The sequence below is a fragment of the Seriola lalandi genome, unplaced genomic scaffold (genome assembly GCF_002814215.2).
Source record: "Seriola lalandi dorsalis isolate HSWRI2012SDOR001 ecotype SW California unplaced genomic scaffold, Sedor1 jcf7180002053898, whole genome shotgun sequence".
NCBI lineage: Eukaryota > Metazoa > Chordata > Actinopteri > Carangiformes > Carangidae > Seriola > Seriola lalandi.
In genome coordinates this window covers 266,144-294,141 of record NW_019524451.1, presented here as the reverse complement: position 1 = coordinate 294,141, position 27,998 = coordinate 266,144, and the positions used below count along the sequence as shown (strand labels likewise).

The 27,998-nt window shown below is 41.3% G+C and overlaps 4 protein-coding genes and 1 long non-coding RNA gene across 6 annotated transcripts; 3 read left to right on the top strand and 2 right to left on the bottom strand.

Annotated features, from left to right (window-relative positions):
- The first annotated feature begins 1 nt into the window (after position 1).
- pofut4 (protein O-fucosyltransferase 4) lies at positions 2-3,880 on the top strand. The gene is made up of 5 exons (XM_023402158.2): positions 2-141; positions 433-771; positions 907-1,287; positions 2,008-2,630; positions 2,796-3,880. Exons 2-5 carry the CDS (start codon positions 433-435, stop codon positions 2,944-2,946), a joined length of 1,494 nt encoding a protein of 497 aa, XP_023257926.1. The 5' UTR covers positions 2-141; the 3' UTR covers positions 2,947-3,880.
- znf185 (zinc finger protein 185 with LIM domain) lies at positions 3,780-17,897 on the bottom strand. 2 transcript variants are annotated; one of them, XM_023402154.1, is made up of 34 exons: positions 17,549-17,897; positions 16,496-16,564; positions 16,108-16,225; positions 15,541-15,648; positions 15,411-15,437; positions 15,086-15,145; positions 14,953-15,000; positions 14,787-14,858; positions 14,612-14,692; positions 14,371-14,421; positions 14,084-14,206; positions 13,561-13,998; positions 12,996-13,061; positions 12,806-12,877; positions 12,488-12,562; positions 12,189-12,263; positions 11,895-11,975; positions 11,476-11,535; positions 11,275-11,328; positions 10,943-11,002; positions 10,324-10,374; positions 10,172-10,216; positions 9,895-9,942; positions 9,055-9,120; positions 8,806-8,877; positions 8,617-8,679; positions 8,149-8,292; positions 7,816-7,863; positions 7,449-7,484; positions 6,656-6,727; positions 6,476-6,550; positions 6,311-6,376; positions 5,153-5,258; positions 3,780-4,358 (listed from the first exon to the last, which is right to left on the bottom strand). In XM_023402154.1, exons 2-34 carry the CDS (start codon positions 16,509-16,511, stop codon positions 4,257-4,259), a joined length of 2,679 nt encoding a protein of 892 aa, XP_023257922.1. In that variant the 5' UTR covers positions 16,512-16,564; positions 17,549-17,897; the 3' UTR covers positions 3,780-4,256. The 2 variants fall into 2 exon arrangements, with proteins under 2 accessions (XP_023257922.1, XP_023257925.1); XM_023402157.1 differs by lacking the exon at positions 9,895-9,942.
- LOC147819364 (uncharacterized) lies at positions 17,600-18,418 on the top strand. The gene is made up of 2 exons (XR_015436998.1): positions 17,600-17,733; positions 17,891-18,418. It is a non-coding gene; the product is annotated as an uncharacterized LOC147819364 (long non-coding RNA).
- Positions 18,419-20,390: 1,972 nt separating this feature from the next.
- On the bottom strand, positions 20,391-23,940 carry nsdhl (NAD(P) dependent 3-beta-hydroxysteroid dehydrogenase NSDHL). The gene is made up of 8 exons (XM_023402093.2): positions 23,860-23,940; positions 23,642-23,770; positions 23,375-23,536; positions 22,940-23,086; positions 22,703-22,831; positions 22,227-22,369; positions 21,477-21,579; positions 20,391-21,172 (listed from the first exon to the last, which is right to left on the bottom strand). The coding sequence occupies exons 2-8, from the start codon at positions 23,660-23,662 to the stop codon at positions 20,840-20,842; spliced, it is 1,038 nt and encodes a 345-aa protein (XP_023257861.1). The 5' UTR covers positions 23,663-23,770; positions 23,860-23,940; the 3' UTR covers positions 20,391-20,839.
- Positions 23,941-25,260: 1,320 nt separating this feature from the next.
- Positions 25,261-27,591, top strand: cetn2 (centrin, EF-hand protein, 2). Its single transcript, XM_023402102.2, has 5 exons — positions 25,261-25,567; positions 25,774-25,938; positions 26,039-26,167; positions 26,338-26,475; positions 26,702-27,591. Exons 1-5 carry the CDS (start codon positions 25,514-25,516, stop codon positions 26,789-26,791), a joined length of 576 nt encoding a protein of 191 aa, XP_023257870.1. The 5' UTR covers positions 25,261-25,513; the 3' UTR covers positions 26,792-27,591.
- Positions 27,592-27,998: the final 407 nt, after the last annotated feature.

Below are 27,998 nucleotides of genomic sequence, written 5' to 3'. Positions count from 1 at the left end.
TTCCCCCTGTATCGTTGGCTGTTGTTAGAGAGCATCCCGTTGTCTCCACTCCCTCAAGGCAAACTTCTTCGGCGAATAGCCATACAAGTTTTTGAAGAATAAAGAGAAACGTACCTTCATGTGTTTGCTGCAGTGACAGTGGTAGGAAAAATGTTGCCATATTGATGCATGCTCTGACAACACTGACACGTATGACTGAAATGTTTGACTTACTTGCTAGGGTATTTGTTAAACGAAGTTGGTTTCCCAGAAGCAATAACTAAATCCGTACGCCTTTAATTTTAGTTACGGGCAATGACGCAGGCCGTGATTTTATATGTTAAACTGCGTATACAATCATTTTGTTTGGTTTGTCCTTTTCACTGTTGACTGCTTGTATCCGAGTTAATGCCTGTCTCTTAAATTTGTTTTCTGTTCTTTTCAACCTTGCAGATGGCAGGTAGGGGCAGGCTGGTGCCCTGTGTGTGTCTGGGACTGTTTGGTGTCCTGTGCTGGGTATGGGTCTCCTTTGCCTCCTTTCCAGACGATCAACTTCCCCTGGAGGCTTTGGATGCAGTGGACCGAGGAGCCTTTCAGCCCCAGAGTGCTCTATCAGAGATGGAGTTTGCCTCCATCAGTTCATACAGAGGACCTGGCAACAGTGACCGGCGCAGCAACAAGGAGCTGCCCATTATCCTCTGGTGGAGCGGGGGACTGTTCCCTCATTTTCCAGGTGACACTGAACGCATTGACTGTGCCACGTCCTCCTGCCTAGTCACAAGCAACCGCAAGGTACCAGAGATATTTAACCTCACAAAGCTTTTTATTGAAACTCATGGTTTAGACAAAGAGGAGATGCATGCACACATTAGTAATAATTATCATTCCAAGCTGTTCTGCCAGTAATTTTGAGTTTGATCTTGAAAGGTCCAGCTGTACAAGCGGACAGCATCCATCATCTTTTATGGGACAGACTTCAGGGCATATGAGGCACCGCTCCCTCGACTCCGCCACCAGACCTGGGCACTGTTCCATGAAGAGTCACCCATGAATAACTACATCCTCTCTCACGGACCGGGAGTCAGGCTGTTCAACTACACTGCCACATTTCGCAGAGAGTCCGACTATCCTCTGACCCTGCAGTGGCTGCCCTCCCTGGGCTACTTGCTGGAGCCTGCAGCTGTGTTATTGCAGGAGAAGAACCGCCTGAGGAGGGAAGGCATGGCCCCTGTGCTTTACATGCAGTCTCACTGCGATGTGCCATCAGACAGAGACAGATATGTCAAGGAGCTCATGAAGTATATCGAGGTGTGGTACAGAGGAGGTCTTCCAGGACCATGTTTACTAAGATGCATGCCAAATGAGTGATGAGATTCATATTACTACTGGCAATGAGTATGTTCATGGAGATTCAATTTTAAAATTATAGCAACTAAGGGGCAGTCATAGTTTTACATGCTGCAGCAGTGCTGTCCAAGCGATAAAACATTCCAGTCAGAGAGCAGACTGTGATATTGCCAGTGAAGCGTCCAGTGTCTGCTGGAATGCGATCAAAAAAACAAAGTATTTGAACACAGTGATTTAGTGGTGTATATTTCATTTTAATCTCACCCTCTAATATTTGAAAGCTAAGCTGTTCTCAAATAGCACACATCTTTAAATTGTCTTGTTTCACATCTTTATTTTGAATACTACCATGACCACTTAAGATTAATTACCAACTGGATCACATGGCATTGAAGTTTTCCCCATTTCCACTCACACATACTCCTGCACACAGGTCAGTAGCTCAAGGTCATTAACAGTAACACCACTGTAATTGCTTTGTAAATATTGCTCTCAGTGATGTGTGTGAATTCCCATCAGGGAATAAAATATTAAGGTCAATTAGAAATGTCTAATCAGTGTTTTATGAGAAATGTATTCCATTAAATGTTTGTCATCGCTCATTAATAATCTTTTCCCAAATGTTTTCTAACCATCCCCCCCATATGTCTCCTTCCTCCTGTATTATTTCTGTCTCTGCAGGTGGACTCTTATGGGAAATGCTTGAACAACAAACCTCTACCTGAACATCTGGAGGACACAGCCACCGCTACCGGCGAGGAACCCAGATTCATGAATTTTGTTGCACGCTACAAGTTCCACCTGGCCCTGGAGAACGGCCTGTGTCCAGATTACATGACGGAGAAGCTGTGGCGGCCTCTCCATCAGGGCTGCGTGCCTGTCTATCGAGGCTCCTCTGTGGTGGTAGACTGGATGCCCAACGACCACTCTGCGATCATCATAGATAACTTCCCCTCACCAAAAGCTCTCGCTGACTTCCTCAAACGTCTTGATGAGAATGATGATGAGTATGCAAAGTATTTAGAGTTTAAGAACCCCAGGCGAATCACCAACACTCGCTTGCTGGAGGCTCTAGATACCCGTGAGTGGGGGGTTAATGACATGAGTAAACCTAACTACCTGAATGGATTTGAATGTTACGTGTGTGACCAGGAGAATGCACGACTGACAGCAGAACGAGCATATAGGAAAGCACCGAAGAAGAACCCGCCTCCTCAGCCTAAAATGGCAGATAACTCTCACATGGGGTGCCCCCTGCCCAGCCCTGGGTACGGAGACATTCAAGACTTACCTGCAGATGATGGGTGAGTTTGTCCTAAATTATTCACAGTGCTAGTTGTTAAATCCTGCTACTTCCAGTACTTGATGTGAATGACAATGTCTCGAGGGAAGAGAAATCCGCCTATTTTAATTGTCTAATTAAAATATCCTCTGTGATGGGTCTAATCTGTTTGTATATCTGTCTGCAGATGGTTGCAAATATGGCCTCAGGATTACTGGCAGAGTCTTGACCAAGCGGAGGGGCTGGAGTCTCTGATAAGACATAACGAGTCAGACCCTTCGCTGCTGTGGAAGCACATCCAAAACATCGCTGTGAGCAGAGCCAGAGGAAAACACTGACCCAGGCCTTGAAACAAACAGAGGATGGACCACATGTATATTACAGGAGTGTCCCATATTATGCATCCCCCCCAGTTTAAATGAGGGAATGAAGCAGAAGTGACTCATATTTTTGCACCTGAGCCAAAACTCCTTTACTCTTATGAGCAGTTTAGTTATACTGGAACAGATTTTGATATTATATTCTGCTGACGTGATACTTTTGTCCTTTATCCCAAGTTCAGTAATGGGAAAATAATGTTTTAGAGTGGTATATGCTAATATTTTCACGTTGTTTTATTACTATAACTGAGGTGCCATCATTGCCCTTACTCTGCATTGCATTGTTAACGTTAACTGCATGCAGTGCAGTTGTTCCAGAAATGCACATTCCCATGGGAGGCACATTTTCATTGGATTGGGACAGAGCCAAAGACGTGTCCTCTGTACCAAGGGAGCTCTGCCTAACTGAGTGTGAAGACCATCAAGACAGTCGCCAATGAACTGCATTAGCTTCTCTACAGTTACTCAGCAGGTAGCTGATGGTTATTAGCTAAAGTCACATTTATGTACACAGCTATTTTAAGTGACTATGCAAGGAAAATATTATCTCACCAAGGAGTGGAGAAAGGCAAATGTAAAGTTAAGCACAACTCCCAGTGGGAAACCACCACTGCATTTGCAGAATTTCTGTGCTCGATATTTTATACTGTTGCTCTAACTGTATTCTGATCATTTTTATGTGCAATCATTTTTGACTAATGCTTTTCTAAGACCTGTAATTGCTGGAGACTCCACAGCAATTTTGTGTGTCTATTGGCACACTACCTTTGTATCACATATTTATACCAGGATCTTATAAATCATTTTATTTTGTTAACAAAGCATCACACATGTGAACATACTATTTTGTATCAAGAAGAACAAAGGAAGTAAACATTTTGTAACAAAGTCATTTTCTTGCATACCATCTGTTACTAAATTATAATATTATACCCCATTTGCCAGTATTAGTCTGTTCACAGTTCACTGTGTTGTACAGATATATCCTTCATAGTCTACTGAGTCAGATACAACTATTACCACCAGGGAAAAAAAAAAAAACACACAGTTGTATAACATGTTTGAGAAATTACAAAATTTAACCTAATGTAAGAATCAACATTGAGCAATGGTATTGTTCACTATAGGAGGCTCTGATCACCCTGAACCACGGAAAAGTTCAAACTGAACACCGTACAAACTTTGTGAAAGAACAGTTCTCACTTTATATGCAAATGAATGCGAAGGGAAGCGGGTGAGGACAAGAGACGGCTGAAGAGCCTTGTTAATCAGTCGAAAGATTTGGAGTAGCAGCTCTCGCAGTGGACTTTCCCACCATGTAGGAACATACTGTAGAGAAGGTCTCCCATGGGCTTACTACACACACCGCACTGAAAAAGTATGAGAATGTCATTAGAAAATGTAATTAAAAAATACAGCGCAGAGCAATGTTTTTATACTTGAAATTCAGTATTGCATTTTTACAAAACACAGAAAGAGAAAATGGTTTTAAGCTGTTAAAACACAAGTTACTGGTTACACCTTGTTATAGACTGATAGTATACCAAAGTGATTATGAAAGTTCATCACACTTATATCAGTCAAATATGAAGCTGTAGCCCACAGCCTGTTAGCTTAGCTTAGCACAAAGGCTGGAAATGGGGAAATAGCCAGCCTGGTTCTCTCTAAAGATAACAAAAGGTAACAGCACTTCCAAAGCTCACCAGTTAACATGTTACATCTCATTTGTTTATCAGTGCAATAAGCAAAAAGTTGTGGTTTTGCAGGTGAATATGTGCCAGTCTTGTCACCATGAGGTTACCAGGCAACCACTGAAGACAATCGCTGCTCCTGGCTAAGAAATAGTCAAACAAGATATAACATGTTTAATGTTGTATTTTGCTTTAGAGCTGTTGGTCAGTGAACTTTTGAACTATGGAGAGTTTACCCCTGTTTACAGTCTTTATACTAATCTAAGATGTACGTCATTTATCTATATTCATCATTCATTTATGGTACAGACATGAGAGTGACATCCAGCTCTTGCCGAAAACGTGATCAAACCCATTTACCAGAATTTCAAACTATTGCTTGAGGTGAAAAAAAGCAAATTTTCTGCAGGGAGATGTGAGTATGCCACAATGTATCTTCAGCGGGATTGTATCTGAGCAGACAGATTAATTACCTTGAAGCAGGCAGGGTGACAGTTGATGTTGAGGTGCTCAATGGTGATCTTGGCATCATTGCCCACCTGCTCTCCGCAGTATGTACAGGTGGATGACAGCGAGCCACTGGGGAAGACAGAGCGATTGAAGTTAGTTTGGCCAGTGATGCAGAAACAGCTCTTGTGAAACTGCAGCTCTTTCTGGTTAAATAACCTGTGACCTTTTCTGTCCTGTGTGAGGGAATTTAAGAAGTGTAAATAATCCTTTCATGTCCCTGCTTAGCCTCCTAATGAGCAGGCTTGGTGGAATTTCTGCCCTACTGCTTACACCTATCCAGTTTCGTCAGAAGGGGAAATAACAAGGCAGTGGGAGAAAGGGCTTAAAGGTTTTAAAACAGGTTTAGGGAAATGTGTTGTTAAGGAGTTAAGTAGAGGAGCAGCTGTAAGAGCAACTAACAGAGCTTGATATCAAATAATATGACCCACTATGGAAACGAGAGCAAATACAAAAAGTACAAAATATATTGAGGAAAATGTACTCGTGCTTGTTGAAGGAAATTTGCAGTTGAAGCATTTGAAATAAAAAAGAAGTTGAAAGTGAAGTTGAAGCGACAGTCACAATACAAATACTGAAAGTAGCTGAAGTGGCAGTGACAAAAAGAGGTTCAAGTTTCAGTGGACGTGTTAGCAATGAGTTAAGTTGAAGTAACAATTTTAAGAGAGTGTGTTGAGTGAAGTTTAGTGTACTTTTTAAGTTGAAGTGAAAAGGCTGAAAGGAGTTGAACTGTCATCTGAAGTGTGACTGATGTGAACTGAGCTGGAAGTGTCAGCTGATATGGAAATGTGTATAAACTGAAAGAAGGTATCAGTTGAAGTGTTAACTAAAGTGTAAGCACTGAAAGCAGTTAGAGTAAATTGGTTACAAACAGTGGAAGTTGTGGGAAGTTTTATTTGTTGTTCAAAGCTTAAGATCTCAGATCTGAAAGGACTTGAAGTGTCAGTCAAAGTGTGAGAAATGCCAGTTGAAGAGAAACAGAAAAATTCAGTGAAGAAGCAATGTTACATGTAACCGCTGAAAGCAGTTGAAATGTCAATTGAAGAGCAAGAGATGAAAGCTGTTGAAGTGTCAGGGGAGAAAGGGCTGACGCTTATAGCTGGTTCAGGGAAATGTGTTATTACCTGGAGTAAGTGGAGGGGCTGCTGTAAGAGTAATCCACGGAGCTTGATGTCAAATTGTCTGATCCACTGTGGAAACAGGAGCGATAAGTAAATCATCACCAGAGCAGTGTTTTTAATCAGTACTGTTTTTTTTTTATCATTATGTAAATAATGTAGTGGTCCTACCCATCGCTTGTATCTTTGGCATTATGCAAGGACAGCTCTGTTGCATTGACATACTCTTTCACATAAACGAACCCCCTTGAACAGAGGCAGGTGAAGGAAAGAGTGAGTTAGTATACACACTTAAAAAAAAGACATTAGTTGCCACCTTTATACAAAAATCTAGTTTGTAAAATCCCTCACTTCTTGGTCTCAGGTTCTGGTGTTTGGACACGACGGTCTTCTTCTATCACGGTCCTGGAATAGGTTTCATAACTGGAGAAGGAGAGTGCAGTGGTGTTAGTCTCAGCTTTGACTCACTGATGACAGCAGTGTGATGGCTTATACAGAGGGACTCTACATCTGTCAAATGTAACTCAAGAGATAATCATTTTCTGCCATCGCTTGTTAATGGCATGCTGTTTAACGGGCTGTGATTTGACAAAAGGACATCTCTAATACACATCATTAATCTGACATCTGGAGACTGATAATTAGAGGGAAGGAAATGAGTGCAAATTGAAATACAGTGGGAGAGAAGATCTTGTCATTTGGCTTCAGTAACAGAGTTCAGACGGGAGACTCATACAGGAGTTGCAGGTAACTTGAGATCCAGAGTTTAGTATTAAGCGGATACAGCTGCATTCCCACAGGGTTTGGCCTAAATCTCTCACCCATCTGACTAAGACGACAAACACAGAGACAAAGGCAGATGTGGTGTAGGTGAAAGTGTAAAATAAGCCCAGATGACCTAAATATAGGATATTGTTTGTTTGATATTAAATAGATGTTATTAAATTAATTATTTAGTCCACTCAGAATAACAGGAACATTTAATTTCCATGCAGTAGCCCGTCATAAAAGACAAAAAGCTCTAGTGAAAAGAAAAGTGTCTTTACAAAAGAGAGAAAATCAACCGACCAAATAGTAGAAAATAACACTCAGGAGACACTCTTGCATTATACTGTGTCTGATGCGAACAAGATCATAAACTTACCGATCCATAGCAGGCTCTGGTTCACTGTGTGTCTCCCTGGAAGGTAAAGAAAGCTGTATTAGACTTTTACTGTAGGCTGTAGAAACCAATAAGTTGGACGCTATCCAGTGAGCAGGAATTCTGCGGTTTTTATAAGTGCATAAAGCTGATCTTTCTAACTCACAGCTCCAGAGGGGTCTGGGTATATTGACCAGGTGTGGTCTGTTTTCTTTTGTACTGCAGCATTGCCTCATCCTGAGCCCTCCTCCCATCACATTGTAATTGCAAACATTAACCTACATGCCTCTCACGCTCCCCATCCCTTCTAATCGCTGAGGTTTTGATCGGAAGATGGGAGTCTTAAGAAATTTTAGGAGTTTTTTCGAACCTGATAGTGGTGAAGGTTGTGACTGTCTGCTTCTGTGTATCCTCAGGGCTACAAAACAGAGGACATTCCTGCATTATAATAAAGTCTGGCAGCACAGATAAAAAAATAAAATAAAAAAAAAAACAGTGACAGTATTAAAGTGAAAAATAACAAGTCAAGAAGAAGTTGATTATTCTCTGAGTGAGCCGTGAGGAACTTGTGTTTAGCTCACTTTCAATTAAATGGTTGACAGCCACTGAATTTTAAAGTGCTATAATCACATCCTGCTAAAATGGTACAAAAAATAAAAGTGCTTTAATATGCATTTAATGAGCTCAGCCACAGCAGAGATACCTTTCTTCCTCCTCCTCATCCTCCTCCGCCTCCTCCTCCTTCTCCTCCTCCTCCGCCTCTTCTTCTTCCTCTTCCTCTCCTGTAGTGACAGTATAGACAGTGGGTGATGTCCACCTGTCCCATGGGGAGTCATTCTCAGTGGACCTTGAGAACAAACAAAGACATGACATTGTAGCTTGAGAGGATGACGAAGTCGCAACACTCACACAACAATACTGCTGGAGAAACAAATAAACAAACAAAAAAAAAGGCTGGAACTGGATCTGTTTACGACAGTTGTGAGGGAAAGTTGTAACAAATATATACAGTATCTGACCTATTTTCATGAGCACCAGTGCACAATGTCTTCTGGCTCAATGAGTAGATGCTGCAAAAGCCTTGTTACTCGACTGTAGTGAAAGGTAAGGAGGTTATGGGAATAAAAGGAGCAGATATGCACCCGGAGCTTTTAACAAAAAGATGACTTACTTTCTCTCAAACATGATCAGCGTCTGTTGATCTTTAGCTTGGCCTTCGGGTTCAGGTTCTTGGCTGAGAGGGGACATACATTGAAAGGCTTTTAGCGCGTAATGGACAAGGATGGGTGCATGTAGATGAGCGAAACATAGTCGGCCGCATTGTGTGGAAGTGAAAGAGTAAATCGAAGTGTGTCATCACCTCTCCTCTGCGTTAGTCTGCTGAAGTGTGCTGGTTTCCCATGTGCGTGCCCATGACCGCCTAGTGCTGAGACTGAAGAGCCAAAGTGGAGAGAGAAAGAGACGATGCAGGAGTTGTGACAGATGAAGCATATCAGACACTGGTAACGTATGCTGTTTGAGAAATTGATTTCTGCAAGCCCACACTGTTCCTTTCCTCCCCATCTCTCAGTCACACGTTCTTAACACAACTATGCACTAGGTTTAATACCTTGTGGTGTCAGTGTTGATGGGGATCACGTCCTCTGCAAGGGATTTCAGTCCATTACTGCTCATACTGTCAAACACAAAGGAAAAAAAAAACATTTAAGACACTGTATATTAAGTTAATTTTAGTGCTGACATGATAAGAAAATTAGTTGAAAATCATTTAAGTAATTTAGAGCAAAATTAGCAACATTTTCTAGTTCCAGGTTATCAAAGGTATGAATTTGCTGCTTTTCTCTGTTTAATAAAATTTATACATTAACATAACATAACATTATAATTGAATTAATTATATTTTTTGCACTGTTGGTCAAACTAAATAATCTGAAAATACCTAATTTCTGGGAAATTACAACATTTTTTTTATATTTAATATTTTTATTTTTATATGTTTTATTTGCTTAACAATTAATTTACTGCTGGGCTGCAAATAACAATTATTTCCATTATCAATTAATTTGCTGATTATTTTCTCTATTTTCGACTATTTGTTTTATCTATGGTATATGGTATATGGTACTATAAAAAGAATGCCCATCACAACTTCTCTGGACCATAGGTGATAGTCCAAATCCCCAAAGGTATTTAATATACAATGAGTTAAGAGAAAGAAAAGCAGCAGCATCACATTTAAAAATGGAACCAATGATGATGAAAGGATTATCAAAATTGTTTCTAATTAATTTTCTTTCTAATTGACTAACTTTGTAATCATTTCAGCTCTAATTTACTGCTAAAAAATAATAAACAAATTAATCAATACTCGAAATTATTGTTAGTTGTTGCCTTATTTTGCTTAATTTTTAGCTTAATTTAAAGAGTTAGATAAGCGCAACCAACTTACTTTATTTCTGGACTTGGATCCTTGTTCTCCATAGAAGTGGCTGATGCACTGAAGAAATAAAAAAAAGAAATGATAAACCAACAGAACTAATAATAATCCTATTAATGAGATGGATTGATAGCTACTGATTGTGATAGCTGCTGATTACAAATAATAATTATTGGAATAACTTTCAAAGTGAGGTGAAGAAGTGGTAAAGAGGATGTTATGTAGCAACATGCTACAATCAGAGGTTACACTATAGAAAAAGAGGAATTTGCATTATCATTCCTGGTACCTGTTGATGGAAATATCTGTGAGGGGCTGGAGCAGGTCAGACGAGCTGCAATAGAGAAAAGTGGCTCATAATCAGAAACTGCTGCATTATGCATGCCGAGATGCTATCTGGCTGGCTGGAAAACAGTCACAGCTCCAAACCAATATGATTACCTGTTAGGGGATGTGGTCCCTATCGGATATGGATCAAACGGATCAGCCGAGCTGAAAAACAATTTCACACTGATTTCACTCTCAATTGTCAGCATGGCCCATCTTGTGTTGGAGGAATTCTGATCACATTGACTCATAATGGAAAGATTTAATGCAGTTTGAATGGTAAACAGAAACACAGAGGAGCTTGGGGCCAGACTCAATCAAAAATTAGAATCTGGATGTCTTTGACAAATGGAAAGACTGTTCTGCTGCTGAATGGCAAAATCAGTGTATTTCACATTTTCTTCACCTAAAATGTTAATTTTAGTTAATATCAATTGCACTAAACAAATCTTTAACATTATCAATTCTGTTTTCAGATATTTCACAGACAACTATTTTATTACCAAGATTAAACTTGTATGCCTATTTAACAGGAATGAGAATGTATCTTACAAATGAATCCATTTTTTTTTTTTAAAGCAAATTAGATTTTTTTTTTTCACTCAGTGTCAGTAGGGTAAACTATTCTTTTACACACATTTACATATATATTAGATACATTACATTACATTACACTGCAACACAGACATCTTAAAGCACTAGCCCATATGTGACATGGCGGTAAATAAACTACCTTGATTCAGTGACCGCAGTTGTCACATGTGTGCTCCAGGGATCTGCATTGTCCTCTTCACTGCACAGAGGCAAGACAGAAAAGTAAAGAGGGTGGTACGGATGAATGGCATGATGGGAAGAGAAAAGGGGGCAAGTAAAGGTTAGTGTGGTTCTTCTCATACACTATTTACAATGTCAGTCCATTAGAAAAGCCTGAAATCCACTGAACTACATAACAAGCATGAAAACCATCTGAATATAGTACAGAACTGACTTCTTCTGTGTGCGTGCACGTGTGTGTGTGTGTGTGTGTGTGTGTGTGTGTGTGTGCGTGTGCATGTGTTCCCATACCTTTTGTCAGTAACGATCACAGTTTTGGTGGTTATAGTGACTGTCTCTGTGGGGCTGACAGGCAGAGAGACACACAGCACAGTTGCAGGTAGAGTTAGTATAAATCATTACAAGGCATATCTGAATTGAATGCATTTCTTAGCAGGAACAGCTCTGCATAGATAGTTAATTGTTTAAGAGCAGCCTGTCATCTCTCTCTACCTTTGTGTTGCTTTGGCTGTCTCATCTGTCTGCTTCTCCTCCTCTCGCTGCGTGCTGAGGCTGGCAGAGACAAAACAAAGCCGCAATACTAATCAGTACAGAACATTCTCTTCTATTTCCAGTCGCACGGCAGATAAGACGTGGCTCCCCGTTTCAAAGTGTTACTCAGTCGCTTCAAGAATCTGCGACTTTCGTTTCCATCTCACACGGAGCAGGGGTTAAAATAGAATGCTGGGAGTAGAGGAGCCCCGATTTATGGATCAAACTTGAGGCGGATGGGGTTTATTAAAAATCTTACACCTCAGGGAGCTCAGATTCTTGCCCACCCCCCTCCCTCCATCTGTAGTGATAAAAATTAATGGTACACAAGGAGGGAGGGATGGGGAGCAGAGGCCATCATATGTCTACCTATTTCTCACCTGTGTGGCTCTGTGTTGATTAGAATGACATCATTAGCCAGGAGATCCAGGGGGCCACTGGTCTTTGCTGGTTCTGCCTCACTAAAGAAACCAAACACAAAAGTCAAATACAGAGCAGAGGTTTTTTTTTTGTTTTTTTTTTTTGCTGTGTGTTTTCCAACCCTGGAAAGGGAAGTTAAGGTAATGCTTTTGCTTGCTACTGACAAGGGAGCTATTGATTTTCCACTGATGAAAGGATAATTCTTTGCATAACTCTGTGTTCAGGGCTTGGGTGGGAAAGAGTTCTTCCTATACCTGTCTAGTCCGCTGAGCAGATCCTGACTCCAGCGTCCTGGGCTGGAGGGAACAGGCTCTGCTGACTCCTCCGGACTGCGGAGGCGGAAAAGAGGAGAGGAAGAGGAAGTGGAGAAGATGATGAACGAAGGGGGATTTTGGAGTCAGAGGAGATTTCAGAGCAAGAGAAGGCCAGTTGAGGTAGAGGCGAGGGAGAGCATTCAAAGTCCAACAGTGCCACCTTGTGGGTAATATTCAGAGGATAACTTATGTGAGGATTTCTTAATTGCACAATCAGTAAGAACATATTTTTAACAAACCCATCATTGAGAGCCAGGAGATCCTCTGTTATTGGTTCACAGTTGCTGAGAGCTGTAGCTGGCTCCTCTTCAACACTGCAGACAGTAAGAAAGAAAATCAGTGCAACTGCTTTGGCACATGCACACATGTTTCTATACTACACTGCCACATTTAATGAAGACTAATTTGGGACACCCTGTTGTGTAAGGCAGTTTCAGGCACCTGAAAGTGAGGTGTGGCGCATTCTGTGATTACTCTGAAGTGAACACAGTGGTAGTTTGTTACTATAGATTTTCTTGCCAGCCCTGCTAGGAATGAGGAAGTTTTTGGTTTTATACCCATTCTCTGTGGTGTGACCGTCCACTGAGCCTCCCTCTTCCTTTGCCAGCTCTGGCTCATCACCCTTGAAGCTGGGGAGGAAATAAACTCTGATTATCAGATGGAGGCACTAACTTGCTAGTGTCATGGTTTATTTTCCTTTTTTTCATACTGGTATCTGCTGCTTCTATCTTTTTCTTTTTCCAGTACCTGGTTGAACTTGTGTCGAAAGAGATGAGACCGTCGTACAAGGCGATGTGAGTGTCAACATTGGAGCTGTGAAAATAGATGAAGAACAAACATGTGGCATTCCAGGGCTGTTTTCAATCACACAAGTGAAAAGAATGAGAGCAAACATACCACAGACATAAAGAAAGCAATCTGACAGCTTATTTGAAGCTTTGCTTAAGAATAATGATATTCAATTATTATAAAATATGATGTCATTTTACTGTTATAGTTAGTCAAGGTGGAGCTAGTTTGAGCTGCTCAATATAATGTTTGGTAGTTTAATTTGTAACAATCCACAATATAATTTAATATTAAGTTGATCTTTGTCTGTAAAATCTTCATATACATAATTTCCAGCAACTTGTGAAATCAAATTTGAGTTAAAAAGTACAATATTTTCCTCTGAAATGTAGTACACTTATAAATTAGCATGTGTAAGCAATACTCAAGTATATGAGCTATGTGAAGAACTTAACTTGCTTTGCATCAATGATACTAAGCTACAATATGTGGCAGCACTGATTTTGGTTAGTGAGAACCTCACCTCGGCTTTGGGGACAGTTTAGATTCTGGTTCTGACCCAGGCTCAGGTTCAGGTTCAGGTTCTGGCTCAGGTTCTGACTCAGGTTCAGGTTCAGGTTCAGGTTCAGGTTCAGGTTCAGGTTCTGACTTCACTGTGATGTCTGTTACAGTAGCTGGAGTGGGTGGTAATGCTGGGGTGAGTGGAACCAGAGGGGTGTCAGCTTGCACAGAAACATCTGAATCCTCAGGTTCTGGGTCTGCGCAGACAACTTGAACACACACAGGGCTGAGTTCAGGGAGGGGCGTGGCCACCTTGGTGCACCCTGGTTTCATGTCTTCAAATGGATTTGTTTTTGTAACAGACACTGGAGGGAGTTCTTCTTTCACAGGCTCTGGTGCAGTCTGCTCCACCTTTGGAGCCACTGGCTCATTAGCAGCTGTTGTCACACTGGTTTCAACTCTGCAGACAACACAGGTAATGAATGAAATTGAAGGAACAGAAATCACTTGTTACGCTGGAAACAGAAACATGGCACAGGACTCACATTTTCCTTGGTTCGGGCTGAGGCGCGGAGGCACCAGATGTGACGGGGATGACGGGGGAGGGAGGCGGAGAGCTGGCAGGTGGTGGAGTTGTAGCGCTCTCATCATCATCAATAATCTCCACCCTGCACATTTGTAGCCAAGCACACGTGCACACACACACACATGAATGCATGTGGAGTTGGGTGTGCAACACACCCATAAAAACGTACAAACATTTGGACACACACTTGGATTCACAGGTTTTTCTTTTGGCTTCAGTGTCAGATATTTTAGAGGGAGAATTTACCTTTTAGCCACAAATGATGGAGTGACGGTGTCAGGCGCGTTTTCTTTCGACCTGTGGTTTTTCAACACACAGCTTTCATAAATACCACCATAAATTCTCGCCATTTATAAACATATGTGAGTGAAAAGTGCAATTTCTTTTTTCTTGTTTTTAATATGTAGCTCACTTCTTTTATAATTAAAGAAATCCAAAAACAGGTTGACTGTTCAGATTAGCATAAGGAGACATGAAACACACATACTCGTATTTCTTAGCAGCAGAAAGCACATAAGACCGTTGCCTGACTGTAGATTTCTTCAGAACATTGCTGGCTGCCTCCGTCCTGCGAAATGAATCATTATGATGTTAATGTAATCTCTTTTCCTGGGTGTGTGACCTCAAATTGGATGATGTTCTTTGAGCGAGGAGAGTCTCACCGTTTGTCCTGCTCCTCCTGGCTAAGCTGGCCCTCTTGGTTCTCCGAAGTGGGCCTCACAGTGTGGGGGGCTCTGAGGAACAGAAACACAAACATACACCTAATGAAAAACCCATTCTCACCCAGCTGCCAGCAGTTCACAGGGAATCTGATTTGTGCGCACTCACATCCTCTTGTAACTCTCCGAAGGTTTTTTGTTGAATTGTGTTGTTTTACTGCGAAGAGAAAGGAAAATTTGGGAAGCTGTGCATCACTAGTCACACTGTTAACTCTGCTCATTCAAGAAAGAGAAGCTCTTACCTAAAACCGTTAGATGTTGAGGAGGACTCAGGCTTTTCATCAAGTTTAGTGAAAACGCCTCTGAATGGAAAACAAAAAGTGTGAATAGATAAAAACCTTTTCTCTATGTAATCTATGTTGTCAGAGCTCAGATCTCCCTGTGTCTGAATGGATTGGAAGCCTAAACGCTTGAGCCAGAAAGTGACTCTAAACTCCGGAGCTATAATCCAAATGTTGTTGTAATTGTAAAAAAAATTCTGCTAATTCTTGTACTGACAGTAAACACACTGAAACCAAACGGCACCAGAATGATGTGCTCATAATTTCACAAGTCAAGTCAAGTTACCTGATCAGGAATCCTGACTTCGGGGGTCTAAGATCAAAAACAGAGAGTTTTTTATCAGCACAATCGTGTTTTGTGGGAGGTTTGAAGGTGCTCGGTAGATGACTGAGTGACATGAGAAACCTGTGTTTACCTTTCAGTGTCAGGCTTGTTGGGTGGCAGAGTGGGTTTTGTTGGTGAAGACACTGGACTGGTCTCAATAGGGGCTCCATTCACACGGCCGGCTCTCACTTCTGCTAACCTGCATGGACGCACAGGATGTTGGTTTTGTCTAGTCAGGTAACTGAGTAATGGATAACATGGACGGAATAGGGGTGTCGCGATATACCAGTATTTACGATAACGTGATATTTAAAATAAAAATGAAATACTGATACTGTGTTAATAATAAACATATGATAATACTGTGATGGCAGATGTGAATCCTTTGTTTATCAGTTCCTCTGGTTGCCTTTTCACTATTCATTAAGCGCAATTGTTTTGTTGTACTCTTTTATAAAGTTATGGTTACACACAAAACACACAATAAACAAAGTTACAGATGAATTTGACTGATAGTATCATTATTATTCTTCATCATTATTCTTTTATTTTTCTAAGATATTGTGATAATAATGTTATCTTGAGTTCTTTTGGCCACGATAATGGTGTAGGGGAAACTCTTATATCGTGACAGTCCTACTTAAAACATGTGGTTTACCAGGGTTTCTCCTCCCTCGTCTCAGCCTGAGTTTCATCGCGGCGCTGCAACCAACTCCCATCTCCCTTCAGCTTGGTCCGCACTTTGGTGGTACGAAACACAGCCGCTTTGTCCCCCTCTGAGACACAAACACGTGCACGTCACATACCCACACACCATCTGAGATACCATACACACTGTAGGCTGCATCCTAATGATATCCAAGTCACTGTGCATGATTTTCAGTCCGCTTTGGGCCGACACACACCACATAATCAACCACTTGTGTTTTGCATTAAATCAGGGCAATGGCAGAATTTACAGCGTCAACACTCTGAGACATGCCCTTTGATGACCTCTGCTTTTATTGGAGGAATACATCATCACACGTTCAGATCAGAGCAGTCACCTTTTCTGCTTGACATGGTGGTTCTAGATGTTTCTATTTCTTCTTTGTTCTGCCTTCTCTTCAGGCCACCTACAAAACACATGGGCACCACATTGAGATTAGTTACAGAGATCGTTTTAAAAGGAAGTGTAACAGCAAATTTCAGTGTATTATGACACAGTTACGAAATGGTCCTTCCCACACTGGGTTCCCTCCTAATTAGGAGCATGTGCTCTGTGAAGCATTCCTCAGTCTCATCCTTTAGACATGTAGATCATCCTGTCCTACCACTTTCAAAAAATACTGCTGTTTTTTAAATATGAATGGGCAGCACATACTTGATCACACATATGATCCTTTGTCTTATACAAGGATACAAGGTATTATCACACAGAATGACTTATGTGATTGGGAAAATACTGCATCCTTTTCACACATTTCCAAATTAGTTAACCTCACACTTTTTTTACAATCAAAAATGAACAGCTCAAAGGGAAACACACTTCCCCTAGGAACTTCAGAAAAAAAAAAGGAAGACACTAATAAAACACTGATGAGCGTTTGCTTATCTGAAAGTAGGCGCAGGCTACAGCTTATGCAAACTTATGGCGCACTGCCAAATTCAGAATGCAGATGTAACTTGTAAAACTCCTGGGGCTGTGAATTCACTTCTTCTAAAAGCACGTCACCACAGTATCTCTTGAAGATATTGTCCTGAATACTGGTGACAGAAGAAATACACCGAGGGCTCAGAAAGCATATTTATTCTGGGTTTAACACATAAATCCACACACGATAAATGATTAATGAGGAGCAATAGCATTTATGACAGAGCAAGGAGCAAGACAGACAACTCCACTGACAAGCAATTATGGCAGGGAAACACCCAGAAAAATGAGAGTAAACACTATCACCAGCTGACATTTTCAACAGTTTTTATAGCATGATTAAACACTTTTAAACTCTCCGTTCTTACAGTTGATGATTACTGAAGCTCTACATTCAGAAAGTATCCAGATAACTTGCTGCATCACATTGTAAATAACACAAACATCTGCCAGTCAGAGCACCTACCTGCTATCACTTTATATCCGGCAGAGCAAAGTCCACGCAGTTCAGTGAAGAATCAGTCTCAGTGTGTCCCTCCAAGTGTGGCTGGTGCGAGCAAATGGAAAGTCTTTCTCTGTCTGACAGGTGTTTCACTCCCTGAGCTAGTGAACAGGTACGGGCGTAAGCACTAACAAGCCCAGCCAGTCAAGGTAGGTAGATATGGGGTGGAGCAGAGAGTGTTTGTCTATTCGTGTGTGTGTGTGTGTGTTTGTGTATGTGCGTAATAGAGGTTGCTAAGAACTCATTTTTGTTTACTACATCTGTGCTTTGTTAATGGGAGTAAGCAGGCACATACCTGTCACACAGGTGACTGAGGATCAGCTCTGAGAGCGAGCTGAGGCAAAGGGAAGAGAAGGACGACAGCATGGTGAACACACAAATGAAGCAACTTGCAGCGACATCTCCGGTGGGAACTCTGTTCTCATGCTCACTGGGTAGGGACACCCAGGAAGCAAAGGCATGATTCAACTGGGATCGAAAACAACATACACAACTTGAACTGAAATAAGGAACAGAAAGAGTGGTCCACACACCAATAAAAAATAATATACAGGTCAACCTAAGCATTTTTTTTTAATTATAACTTTCTAGAAAAATTGTAATTTTATATTAGTGTTTTTGTACAAAAGAAAAGTCAAACCACAATATATATATATATGTGTGTGTGTGTGTGTGTGTGTGTGTGTGTGTGTGTGTGTGTGTGTGTGTGTGTTGTCTTAAAGAATTGATTTCCTCACATAATAGGGGTTTTGTAAATGTCAAAAATGACTTATTTGAACCTCTTGTGAGACATAATGCAGGTACAAAATAAAAATGTAAGTCTATGGTAAACAATGTTTGCTCAGCCTAAGTGACTGTCTGTGTTTGTACAAGTGAAAGTCAAGAAAAATGATGAGTCTATGCTCCTGCGAATTGTTCAGCAATTTCTTTGACAAATGGCATTGAAGAGCACTGTGTGTGTGTGTGTCCATGGTGTGCGCTCTTTGAAAACACAACATGGGGATCAACCTACCACTGTTTCTGTACAGAAAAAACAATCTCACACATACTGCGTATACATTTACAAAGCCCTTACAAATCAGAAAAAGGGTGTGAATAGATTTCGCAACATGTCACAGAGAGTAGGTGGAAGAGGAAATTAGCAAGTCTGAGAGCCAAAGTTTCACTCTGGTGAGCACACTGGCAAGTGTAAACGCTCGAGTCTATTATCTACATGGATCCCTCTCCCTCTCTCCCCTGGAACACGAAACCAGTCTGACGGCCTTGCCCGGTGACTCTAGACTCTCGCAGTGAATCATGTGGGTGCTGCTGGCGTAGAATTAAAACGAGAATGCAAAGTATCTGAGCTTAAACTCCACCTTACTGCCACCACACCAAGACAGGGAATGACAAAAATGCCTCACCTAGAAAAAGGAAAGTCTCCGTAGCAGTTAATTAATACATTAAACATAAATATTGTGAAAACGAGGCACTATAATTTCTACAAGTTCATAACATTTTATAACTTTGTCATTATCAAAATGACAAAATGGCAGATTAAACATGGACATAGAAGGATTGTGGATGACAATGCATTTCCATTGCCCATCCCATTATTGTTTTTGACGACAGTCCTTGTATATTATTCTAGCAGTTTGCTTAACTTGTAAAAACACATGCCATAGTGATGATATATAGTATCTAATACCAGAGAGGCGGAGTTACTGCAGTATCAGAGTGCAGATAGAAATTGTGTTCGGAACTCGGGAAAGATGTGTGTGAATTATGTATCTCTGAAAATACTATGGCTAGTCCCATGTGTGATTGTTGGGCATCTCATTTGTGAAATCTGTCTTAAAATAATGCTCACATGCGCAAATGTGAAAAAGTTATTGATCACTATAGTCACTCTTCCCTCCCAGAGCCATCAAAAGAACTTCTAATTCTGCATTCGTATAATTCCATTATAAGAGACTGCCCTCATTCTGTGTTAAAATCCCTTCTTAAGTTTAGCCTGAGTTAATATGCAATTTTGGCAAGTGTGTATCCTCCAAGGTTTCAGGGTTTTTTTGTGTGCAAAATTCTCTCTTTTCTTTTCCTCATATAAGCTTTGGCTGAACTTCAGGATCCAGTTTTAACACAGAATGAGGACTGTCTGTTACACTAGAATCACATTAAAGGGACCCCTTTTTATATCCTTTGGACAGGAGGAATAATTACAGCAACCATAAACTGTTCCGTTTACATATGGGCACGCAAGGGTATGTATTTGGGTTGTTTTTGGACAAACTTTGTGCTTTAAAATGTGGGCAGTAATATGCTGCTGTAACAGCCCACAATCTTTAAGGAAGGCCTTCCACAAGATTTTGGAACCTTTAGTACTTTGGTAAGATCAGCCACTGATTTTGAGCAATAAGGCCTGGCTCACAGTTGCCGTTCTTATTCATCCTAAAGATTTGGATGGGGCTGGGGTCAGGGCTGAGTGCAGGGCCAGTCAGGTTCTTCAACATAAAGTCCAAAGAAACCCTGTTTATATTTATGTGGCACTGTGAATGGGGACGGGGGATGGGGCTGGGGTGTGTTGTTGAAACAAGAAAGGGCCTATCCCAAACTGTTGCCACAAATTGGAAGTGCATTACTGTCTGAAGAATCACTGTGTGTTGTAACATTAACAATTCTCTCAATACAAACTGGTGCTTATTAAACTACATTACAGCTAAATAAAACCGCCCCAAACAAAACAAAAAAAAAATACATTCCCCTCCATATACTTTTGGCCATATAATGTAAAGCTAGTTATCTTTGTAAACAATAATATTCATGCAAGTTGTATCAGGAGAACCATCATTTAGTGGAATGTATTAAGGCAATTTGACATACAGTATCAGCAGCATGTCAATGTGTGTACAGCACATGGGTGAAACATGAAAATAGAACATGTGTAAGTCTTCGTAGTTTTCACAGTGTAAGGTCGCTATATTTAAGCTGAAATAAACTGCTCACTAAGTGCTTTAAAACTTATGTAATATCAGACTGCAACATGTTAACCAAAGCCAGGATCTTCTGCTGCCATCTGCTGGCGAAAATCACACATAAACGTGGAAAGGGCAAACAAATGCTTCACGTTGTGAGGTTTGGATAAAGATAAACTGTCTCTCCGCTCATGTTTGATATGTCCATTTGACGTGACATCATCACTTCATTCTCACCATGAGCATAACTGTACTAACATCCACAGCATTACACATCTCTACAGTCTTCATCTCCACGCTGCCGTCAAGCCCCTCGTCTGAGATGAGGGTAGCTCTCCACCGTGCGCGCGATGCCCTCCTTCAGACTGACTACCGGCTTGTAGCCCATGTCCTGCTTGGCACGTTCACAGCTGTAGTAGTGGTGGGTTCCGGCCAGAGCCACTCTCATTGGAGTAAAAGTGGGTTTGAAGGACACTAGAGGACGCAGGATCAGGGCCAGCAGCCACAGGAGCAGGGCCAGTCCGTACACAAGGGTGTAGGGGAGTCGGTAGCGCGGAGCGGCGTATCCCAGCCCCACTAACACGTCAGACATGAAGTCCCAGAATCTAACCGGCTCGTCATTGGTGATGTGGTATGGCTGAGAATGAAGCAGAGGATATAAGGCTAAATATACAATGTTGTGCTCATCAGTAACTAATGCCTCTGCCAATGGCAAGACAATAGTTGACTTGTTTGAATTGGCTTGTTGTGAACTTATTATCATTATTATTAGAAGTAGTAGTATTAGTATTAAATTAATATTAAATTCAATTTGCCCCGCCATAGTTTCACATCAGTATCCCATGTGTGTATGTAACTAGCAGCAGGATCTCATGGACAGAATCCTTTAAACCAGCTGTACCATGAGGTTGGCTCTGCTTTTTGATTGTGTTTTCACTCACTTTTCCACATAAAGGCGAGTCCGGCCTCAGGCGTTCAGCAGCCAGGATGTGTCCGTGAACTACATTCTCCACAAAGGTGAAATCTACCAAGTTGGTTCCATCACTGCGGTAAATGAAATAAAAGAGAAATACCATTGAGCACAGAGGACGTAGGAAACAAGAATCAGCTGTCCCTCAGCACAGCGGTACGACAGTCTATCGGTTGAATGACTACCTCACTATTGATTCCAGCTTTTCAAAAGGCAGGGTAGAAGTGGGTAGGCTGGTAAGAGTGTGTGAATGAAGAGTTTAGAAGTAGATTTTAGAGCTAGGAAGATGTCAGAACCCAGTGTTTTCACCCACAGTGAAAGGACATAAATACATGCAGATAAAATCTTAAAACAACCAATATGAGTCAAGGTTTTAGATTTCATCCGGTAAAACAAGTTCCCAATAATTGTGCAAAAAATTTGGTCTTTGTGCCAGTGGAAAAACACAGCTGCCATCACAGGGGGTTGATAGATTATTTGTGTGCAGCACTTCATGTCAGTGTTTTAGGTTTACACAATAAACAGGTTTTTAAATCAAGCTCTGTGTTTATGTCTAGGAAGCCAAAACAGAACCGGACTGATGTTAGTTTCACTTAAACTGACTCCAATAAGTCACACATTTTCCTTTTGAAGAGGCGAGAGCAGTTCATTATAGTTCTATTAATGAGTAAAACTGGTGAATTGGCATCAATGCGATGAATCGATGATTCCCAATGATTACCCAATGATGAACTTCATCTTGCCCCTGCGAGCCGTATCCACCAGGATAGGAACCAGCTGTGGGTCCCGAGGGCCAAAGATGCCATGAGGCCGGATGGCAACAGTTAGGAAACCCTTCTTCTTGTCACAAGCCTCGAGGACCAACTAAAACAAAGACAGAATATGGCAGATGACATGCAAATAACAAAGGAAGTCCAGGTACCCACTACTGCTGAAGTTAATATTAAATTGTTGTGGGATGCTGATGAAAATAAAAGTACTTGTTGAAAATAAAAATGTATATTCATCTGAGGGAGAGAATTTAAAAACTACTCAAATTACACCAATTAATTCAATTAAAAATCACATATTTCTTTCCAAATCATGAGGAGCTGGATCGTGGTCCAGCAGCAGCTGAGATCAGCACATCACACTGTGAGTTACTGGGCCACACTGATGAAACCAATAAAACTCAAGTTGAAATCACCACTCTCCTACCTTCTCCTGTTCAATCTTGGTCTCTGTGTAGTAGTCGATGGGCTTCTTGGCATACGGTAGGTCCTCTCTCCCATTCTTAATGTCTGTCCCTTCAAACACCACACTGGCACTGCTGGTCAGGACCAATTTCTGGCAAACACATTGAGTGTAAACGCTTTTTTTCTCATCCTTAAACACCGAACAGTCGTGTGCGTAAACAAAGGGAAAGCCAAGTCTCTCATCGTCTGGCTGCCTCACCTGCACTCCAGCCTCGATGCAGGCCTGAATAACGGTGCGTGTGCCCTGAATGTTGACGCTCTCAAACAGTGCACGGTTATCACTCCCGGGGGCTGGGGAGGCACAGTGGAAGACCAGGGACACATCCCCCAGAGCTGGCAGCAGAGTCTGCAGCAGAACAACACAGAAACCTCACAGCTACTGACAGCGGCATCTAAAGAGTCACTGCTCCAGGCCAAAGATGTGTTCATTTATAAACTGCTGGTATAACAGATGTCTGAGCCATAAAGTGACACAGCATTTGCTTTTCAAAGCTGAGTCAACAGTGTGTTTTAGCTAACATCAAGCACTTTTAATGTGCTCAAGACTTGAATGTATTTGATTCTGTTAAGTCAGGCCACTTCAATGGGGAGTCAAGTCTCACAGCAGTCCAGCGGCTGAGAGGACAGCCCTTACCTGTTTGTCGCAGAGGTCTCCCTGGTGAAAGGTGACACCGGGCAGCTCGTAGCTCTGACGGATGTCGAACACAGAAACGGAGTAGCCTCGGTCCAGCAGCTTCTCCACCAGGTGTCTGCCCAGGAAACCAGAGCCGCCGATGACTGCACACCGCTTACTGCTCTGCACGACACGCAGTGATACGTTGTAGCCAAACCAACAGCACAACAGCATCTGGAGATGGTTAAAACACAACTTTCTGAATCCACAACTTTTATCATAACTCACCGGTCGGACACGCGTGGCCATGATGAGTGAAAAGTGACCAACAGGTGAGCGAAGACAGCGAAAACAGACAGGCACTTTGGAGAGGACGGTTTTCCTGACAAGCAGAGCAGTCAGTGAAGAAGAGTGCTCCTAGATAACCAACACACAGAGCACATATGTGTCGACTTTTCACTGAAGAAGCACAAATACGATACACCGTTATTCACAGTTAAACTTACCTGCAGACGAAGCGTGCAACTACCCCCGCGTACAAACCGTGAGCTGTGTGAATCAGCTGAGTGAGACCAGCTCTGTGATTGGTGGAGCTGACGCTGAGCACAAAGGGGACGTTTGCCAACAGCCAATGGTGTTTAAAATACGTCAAAGAACGCCACAATTTAAACCAATAGTGGATCACAAACCGGGATCACAATACGCCTCATAGTTAAAAGACCACGCCCCTTGAACTGCTGATTTATCCATCGGCTTCACTGATGGTATTTTTTAATGATTTTTTTCTCCTCATATGTCGTTTTTTCTTGTTATGATAATACATCAAATGTCGGATTATAAATCAGATATCTGACTTATACACTAGTGCAAATGGGAGAAACGTTATAATAGATGAAAAGAAAACTATAGTGAGTAAAGGGTAATAGCAAAATAAAAGGAACCGCTATAGGATATAATTCCTGGCCACTTTATTAAACACACACATTTAGTTTGACAGATGATAATTCTGTTTTATGTTTAATATTAATGTGATAGTGGGTGCTGGTGTGCATTGGAGAGCATTAGGAGGTGTTTTAAACATTTTGTCCCTTGGTGCATGTAAAAAGGGTTGGACAAGTGAAGTATTGTAAAATGGAATTATCACCTGCTTGACAATGTCAGAATAAAAAGAAAAATGCATAAACTTTGAAAAATGGAATTTATGGCAGAGTGGTTCTATTGGACTGTTGTATTGTACAGGTGGCCACTGAATATTTCAGAACATATTTGAAACTTCAGCAGCCATTCTTGTGTCACGGAGTGTGTCTGTTGTACTGTGGATCCTTATAATAATGATAATAATAATAATATGCTTTCCTCAGAGGTGATAATGGCCCTCTTCAGCAACAGAGGCATTGTCTGATGCATATAAGAACTACATTGTAAAATTATTACATTTTTTAAAATCTTTTTATTATATTCCATTAGCCATTCCTTTTTTATCATATTATTCTCTATATTATTATTATTATTATTATTATCATCTATTCTATTAGAATAAGCTTTAATAATATATCTATGATCTGCTGACACTAGAGGGTGTATTGAGGTAATTTCAGAGTAGCAGGAGCACCATTTAAATCATACAGTATATAATAGGATATAATTTGCATATAAATGTTTCCCATTCTCCATATGCTCTTCCACTATTTTATATTCCTGTGGGAAATCCCAAGGAGGTTTAACTTCATCCTCTACAGCTCTGAATTTTCTGATCGTGCCTTGTGCCCCGTGATTTACAGCAACCAATCATCTTTTTGCCCGACCGGTGCGTTCGATTTTTACTCCAATTTGTGCCTGTTTGTGTCCTTGTTTGACGCGTCAGCGGTCACGAGACGACGCACTTGTGTCCTGGCAGAAGGGGTGAAGAAATCAAACATCTTTACTCCATCGGGCAGCTGAACCTGTGCATGCTGCTATTAGCTATAGACGTTTATTTTCTCCACATTTTGGCAGCTTTTCCCACGAAATACACAGCAGGTTTTGTCGAATACGAGACTATCATACATTCAGTGTGGTTGAGCGGTAAATGCGAGTGACTGAATGTAAAGCAGAAACCGTTTGATGATCTCCTCCTCCCTAAATGATAGGGAGGCTTCCTAGCCCAGAGGAAAACATTGAATGCTGAATAGATCTGCGGTTCCTCTTTGTCAATCAAGTACACGGCAACTGATGGTGAGCGAAAATATCTCATGCTGTAATAATAATCTCAATATATGTTAGCGTGTTGCCACAGGTGAAGGATATTTAAATAGTTCCTTATTCATGTGGGTGATAGGTCTGGGGAAATGCCAATTTTCACCCAGAATCCTCTCTGATTCTGATATTATCATAGAATTTTTTTTATCTTAATCTTTTTCCTCTTCCTGTGTCTCCATCAGGCGACCAGTGCCAAGAGACCATCCCTGCAGGGTCCAGTGCCCCCTCCTCGCAAGAAGACAGCCCCCAAACCGGAGCTGACAGAGGAGCAGAAGCAGGAAATTAGGGAGGCCTTTGAGCTGTTTGACACAGATGGTTCAGGATACATTGATGTCAAAGAGCTCAAGGTAAAAACTAAAAAAAAGAAGAAGACGGGCTAAAACACTGGTCACAACTAACCTGTGTCAGGCGGAAAGAAACATTTTCCTGTGTGTGTGTCTGTATCAGGTCGCGATGAGAGCTCTGGGGTTCGAACCGAAGAAAGAGGAGATCAAGAAGATGACTGGTGAGGTGGATAAGGATGGCACGGGGAAGATCTCCTTTGGCGACTTCCTTACTGTCATGACACAGAAAATGGTAGATATCTATACTGTTTATTCATTTCCGTTGCATGCAACTCCCAACAGTGTTGAATTTGAACCTGCACTCCATCTTGTCAGCGCCATTTAGATTGTCTTGTATTGCCTTTCATTGGCGTACACAAACTCTGGCCACAGTTTCTGATCCGGTCATTCTCTTGTCTCCAGGCTGAGAAGGACTCCAAAGAGGAGATCCTGAAAGCCTTCCGCCTGTTTGACGATGACGAGACAGGCAAGATCTCCTTCAAGAATCTAAAGAGAGTAGCCAAAGAGCTTGGCGAGAACCTGACAGACGAAGAGCTGCAGGTAAAGCACATAATTATGTAATAAACAACATTCTCGCATATGAACACTAACTCCTGCCTAATAAAAGCAGACTACTGGTTGTGTTTACAAAGCCGAGGGTTGTGACCGTGATTTTGAATAATGTCAACAGAACATTTGCTGATGAATACAGTCAAACTAGCTTCATTTGCTTGCTGCATCCCTCCAGTCTTCTTTTCATTTCCTCTTCTGCTGTGTGTTTGCGAAGGAAATGATAGATGAAGCAGACAGGGATGGAGACGGAGAAGTCAACCAGCAGGAGTTCCTGCGCATTATGAAGAAAACCTGCCTGTACTGAAGGAGATGCATGACATAAGGGTCGGTGATACAGTGTCGAGAGGACCAGTGGTGGTTTTTACATGTGATGCTGCTCATATATCTAGTTCTATCTCAGAATTTCCCTTTCCTTATTGTTACGTCATGCCATTTTCGCTTAAAAAGGTTTAACTGTCACAGACTTCAATGAACAACTTGAACCATTGATCCATCCTCCCTTGATTTACATGATTATCTACATCACATTTGCCAAAAACGAAGAGAACACTCTCTTTCTTGTTTGAAATGCTGCATACTTTGATAATATTAACGATAATATGTCCGTTATTTTTTGTCAAGAGATTCTCAGTGCCTGCCTCAATACGGTAACAAACACAGTACATTCCAATGCTTTGACTGAAAACACAGTGCGTGCATTAAGTTTCATCCATCTGTAGGATGCTTGATTTATACGGCAACTCCGGTGTTTCATCTTGTCTTGTTTGTAATGTGAGCAGTTGGTTAAGCGCTGATGACTGGGGGAGTGCTGTCTCACCTCAGTGCTACCTGTGGATTTGTGCCTGTGCCTCTTAAAGGGGTGACCATCACAATCAGGGAAGCCGCCCGCCCTCTCTGACCCACACACCTTCCCCACAAGTCTCATTCCCTTTCAAATATGCTTGATTGTTGATGTATTTTTCTTGTAGCATCGAGTATTTATCCTTCTGTTGTGTATATTTACTCTGTATTCTTGAACGTTTTGTATGATATATATGGTGAATTAATAAGTAGATATACAGCATATTACAGTTTAAGATACAAATTAAATATCTTGAAGCAGTTTGTCCTGACTCTTATTTCTATTTATCAGAAGCATCTCGTATGTGTGCAATAGTTATCAGTGTTTGAACAGCTTGATTCGGTTTCTACTCTGATTTTTCTGATTCTACTGCTGCCAATATAACACATGTTGTTTACCTTTGAAATACAAATGAATTACAGGAAGATGGTGTTACCTGACCTTAGCATATTGACTCAGCTATCCAACCATACTTTTTCAAACAATGAAGTTTAAGCGTGGCACAATACATGTGCAAAGATCTTCTGTGCTGAACAGGAAGATATTCAGGCAGTACAGGTAAAACCGGTTCAGTTTTATAAATAGCAGCTCCACAAATGAATTCTCATCAGACTTTATGACCAATTCTGGTTGATGACTTTGTTCCTGTGTGCAGCCTCTCATATCCTCT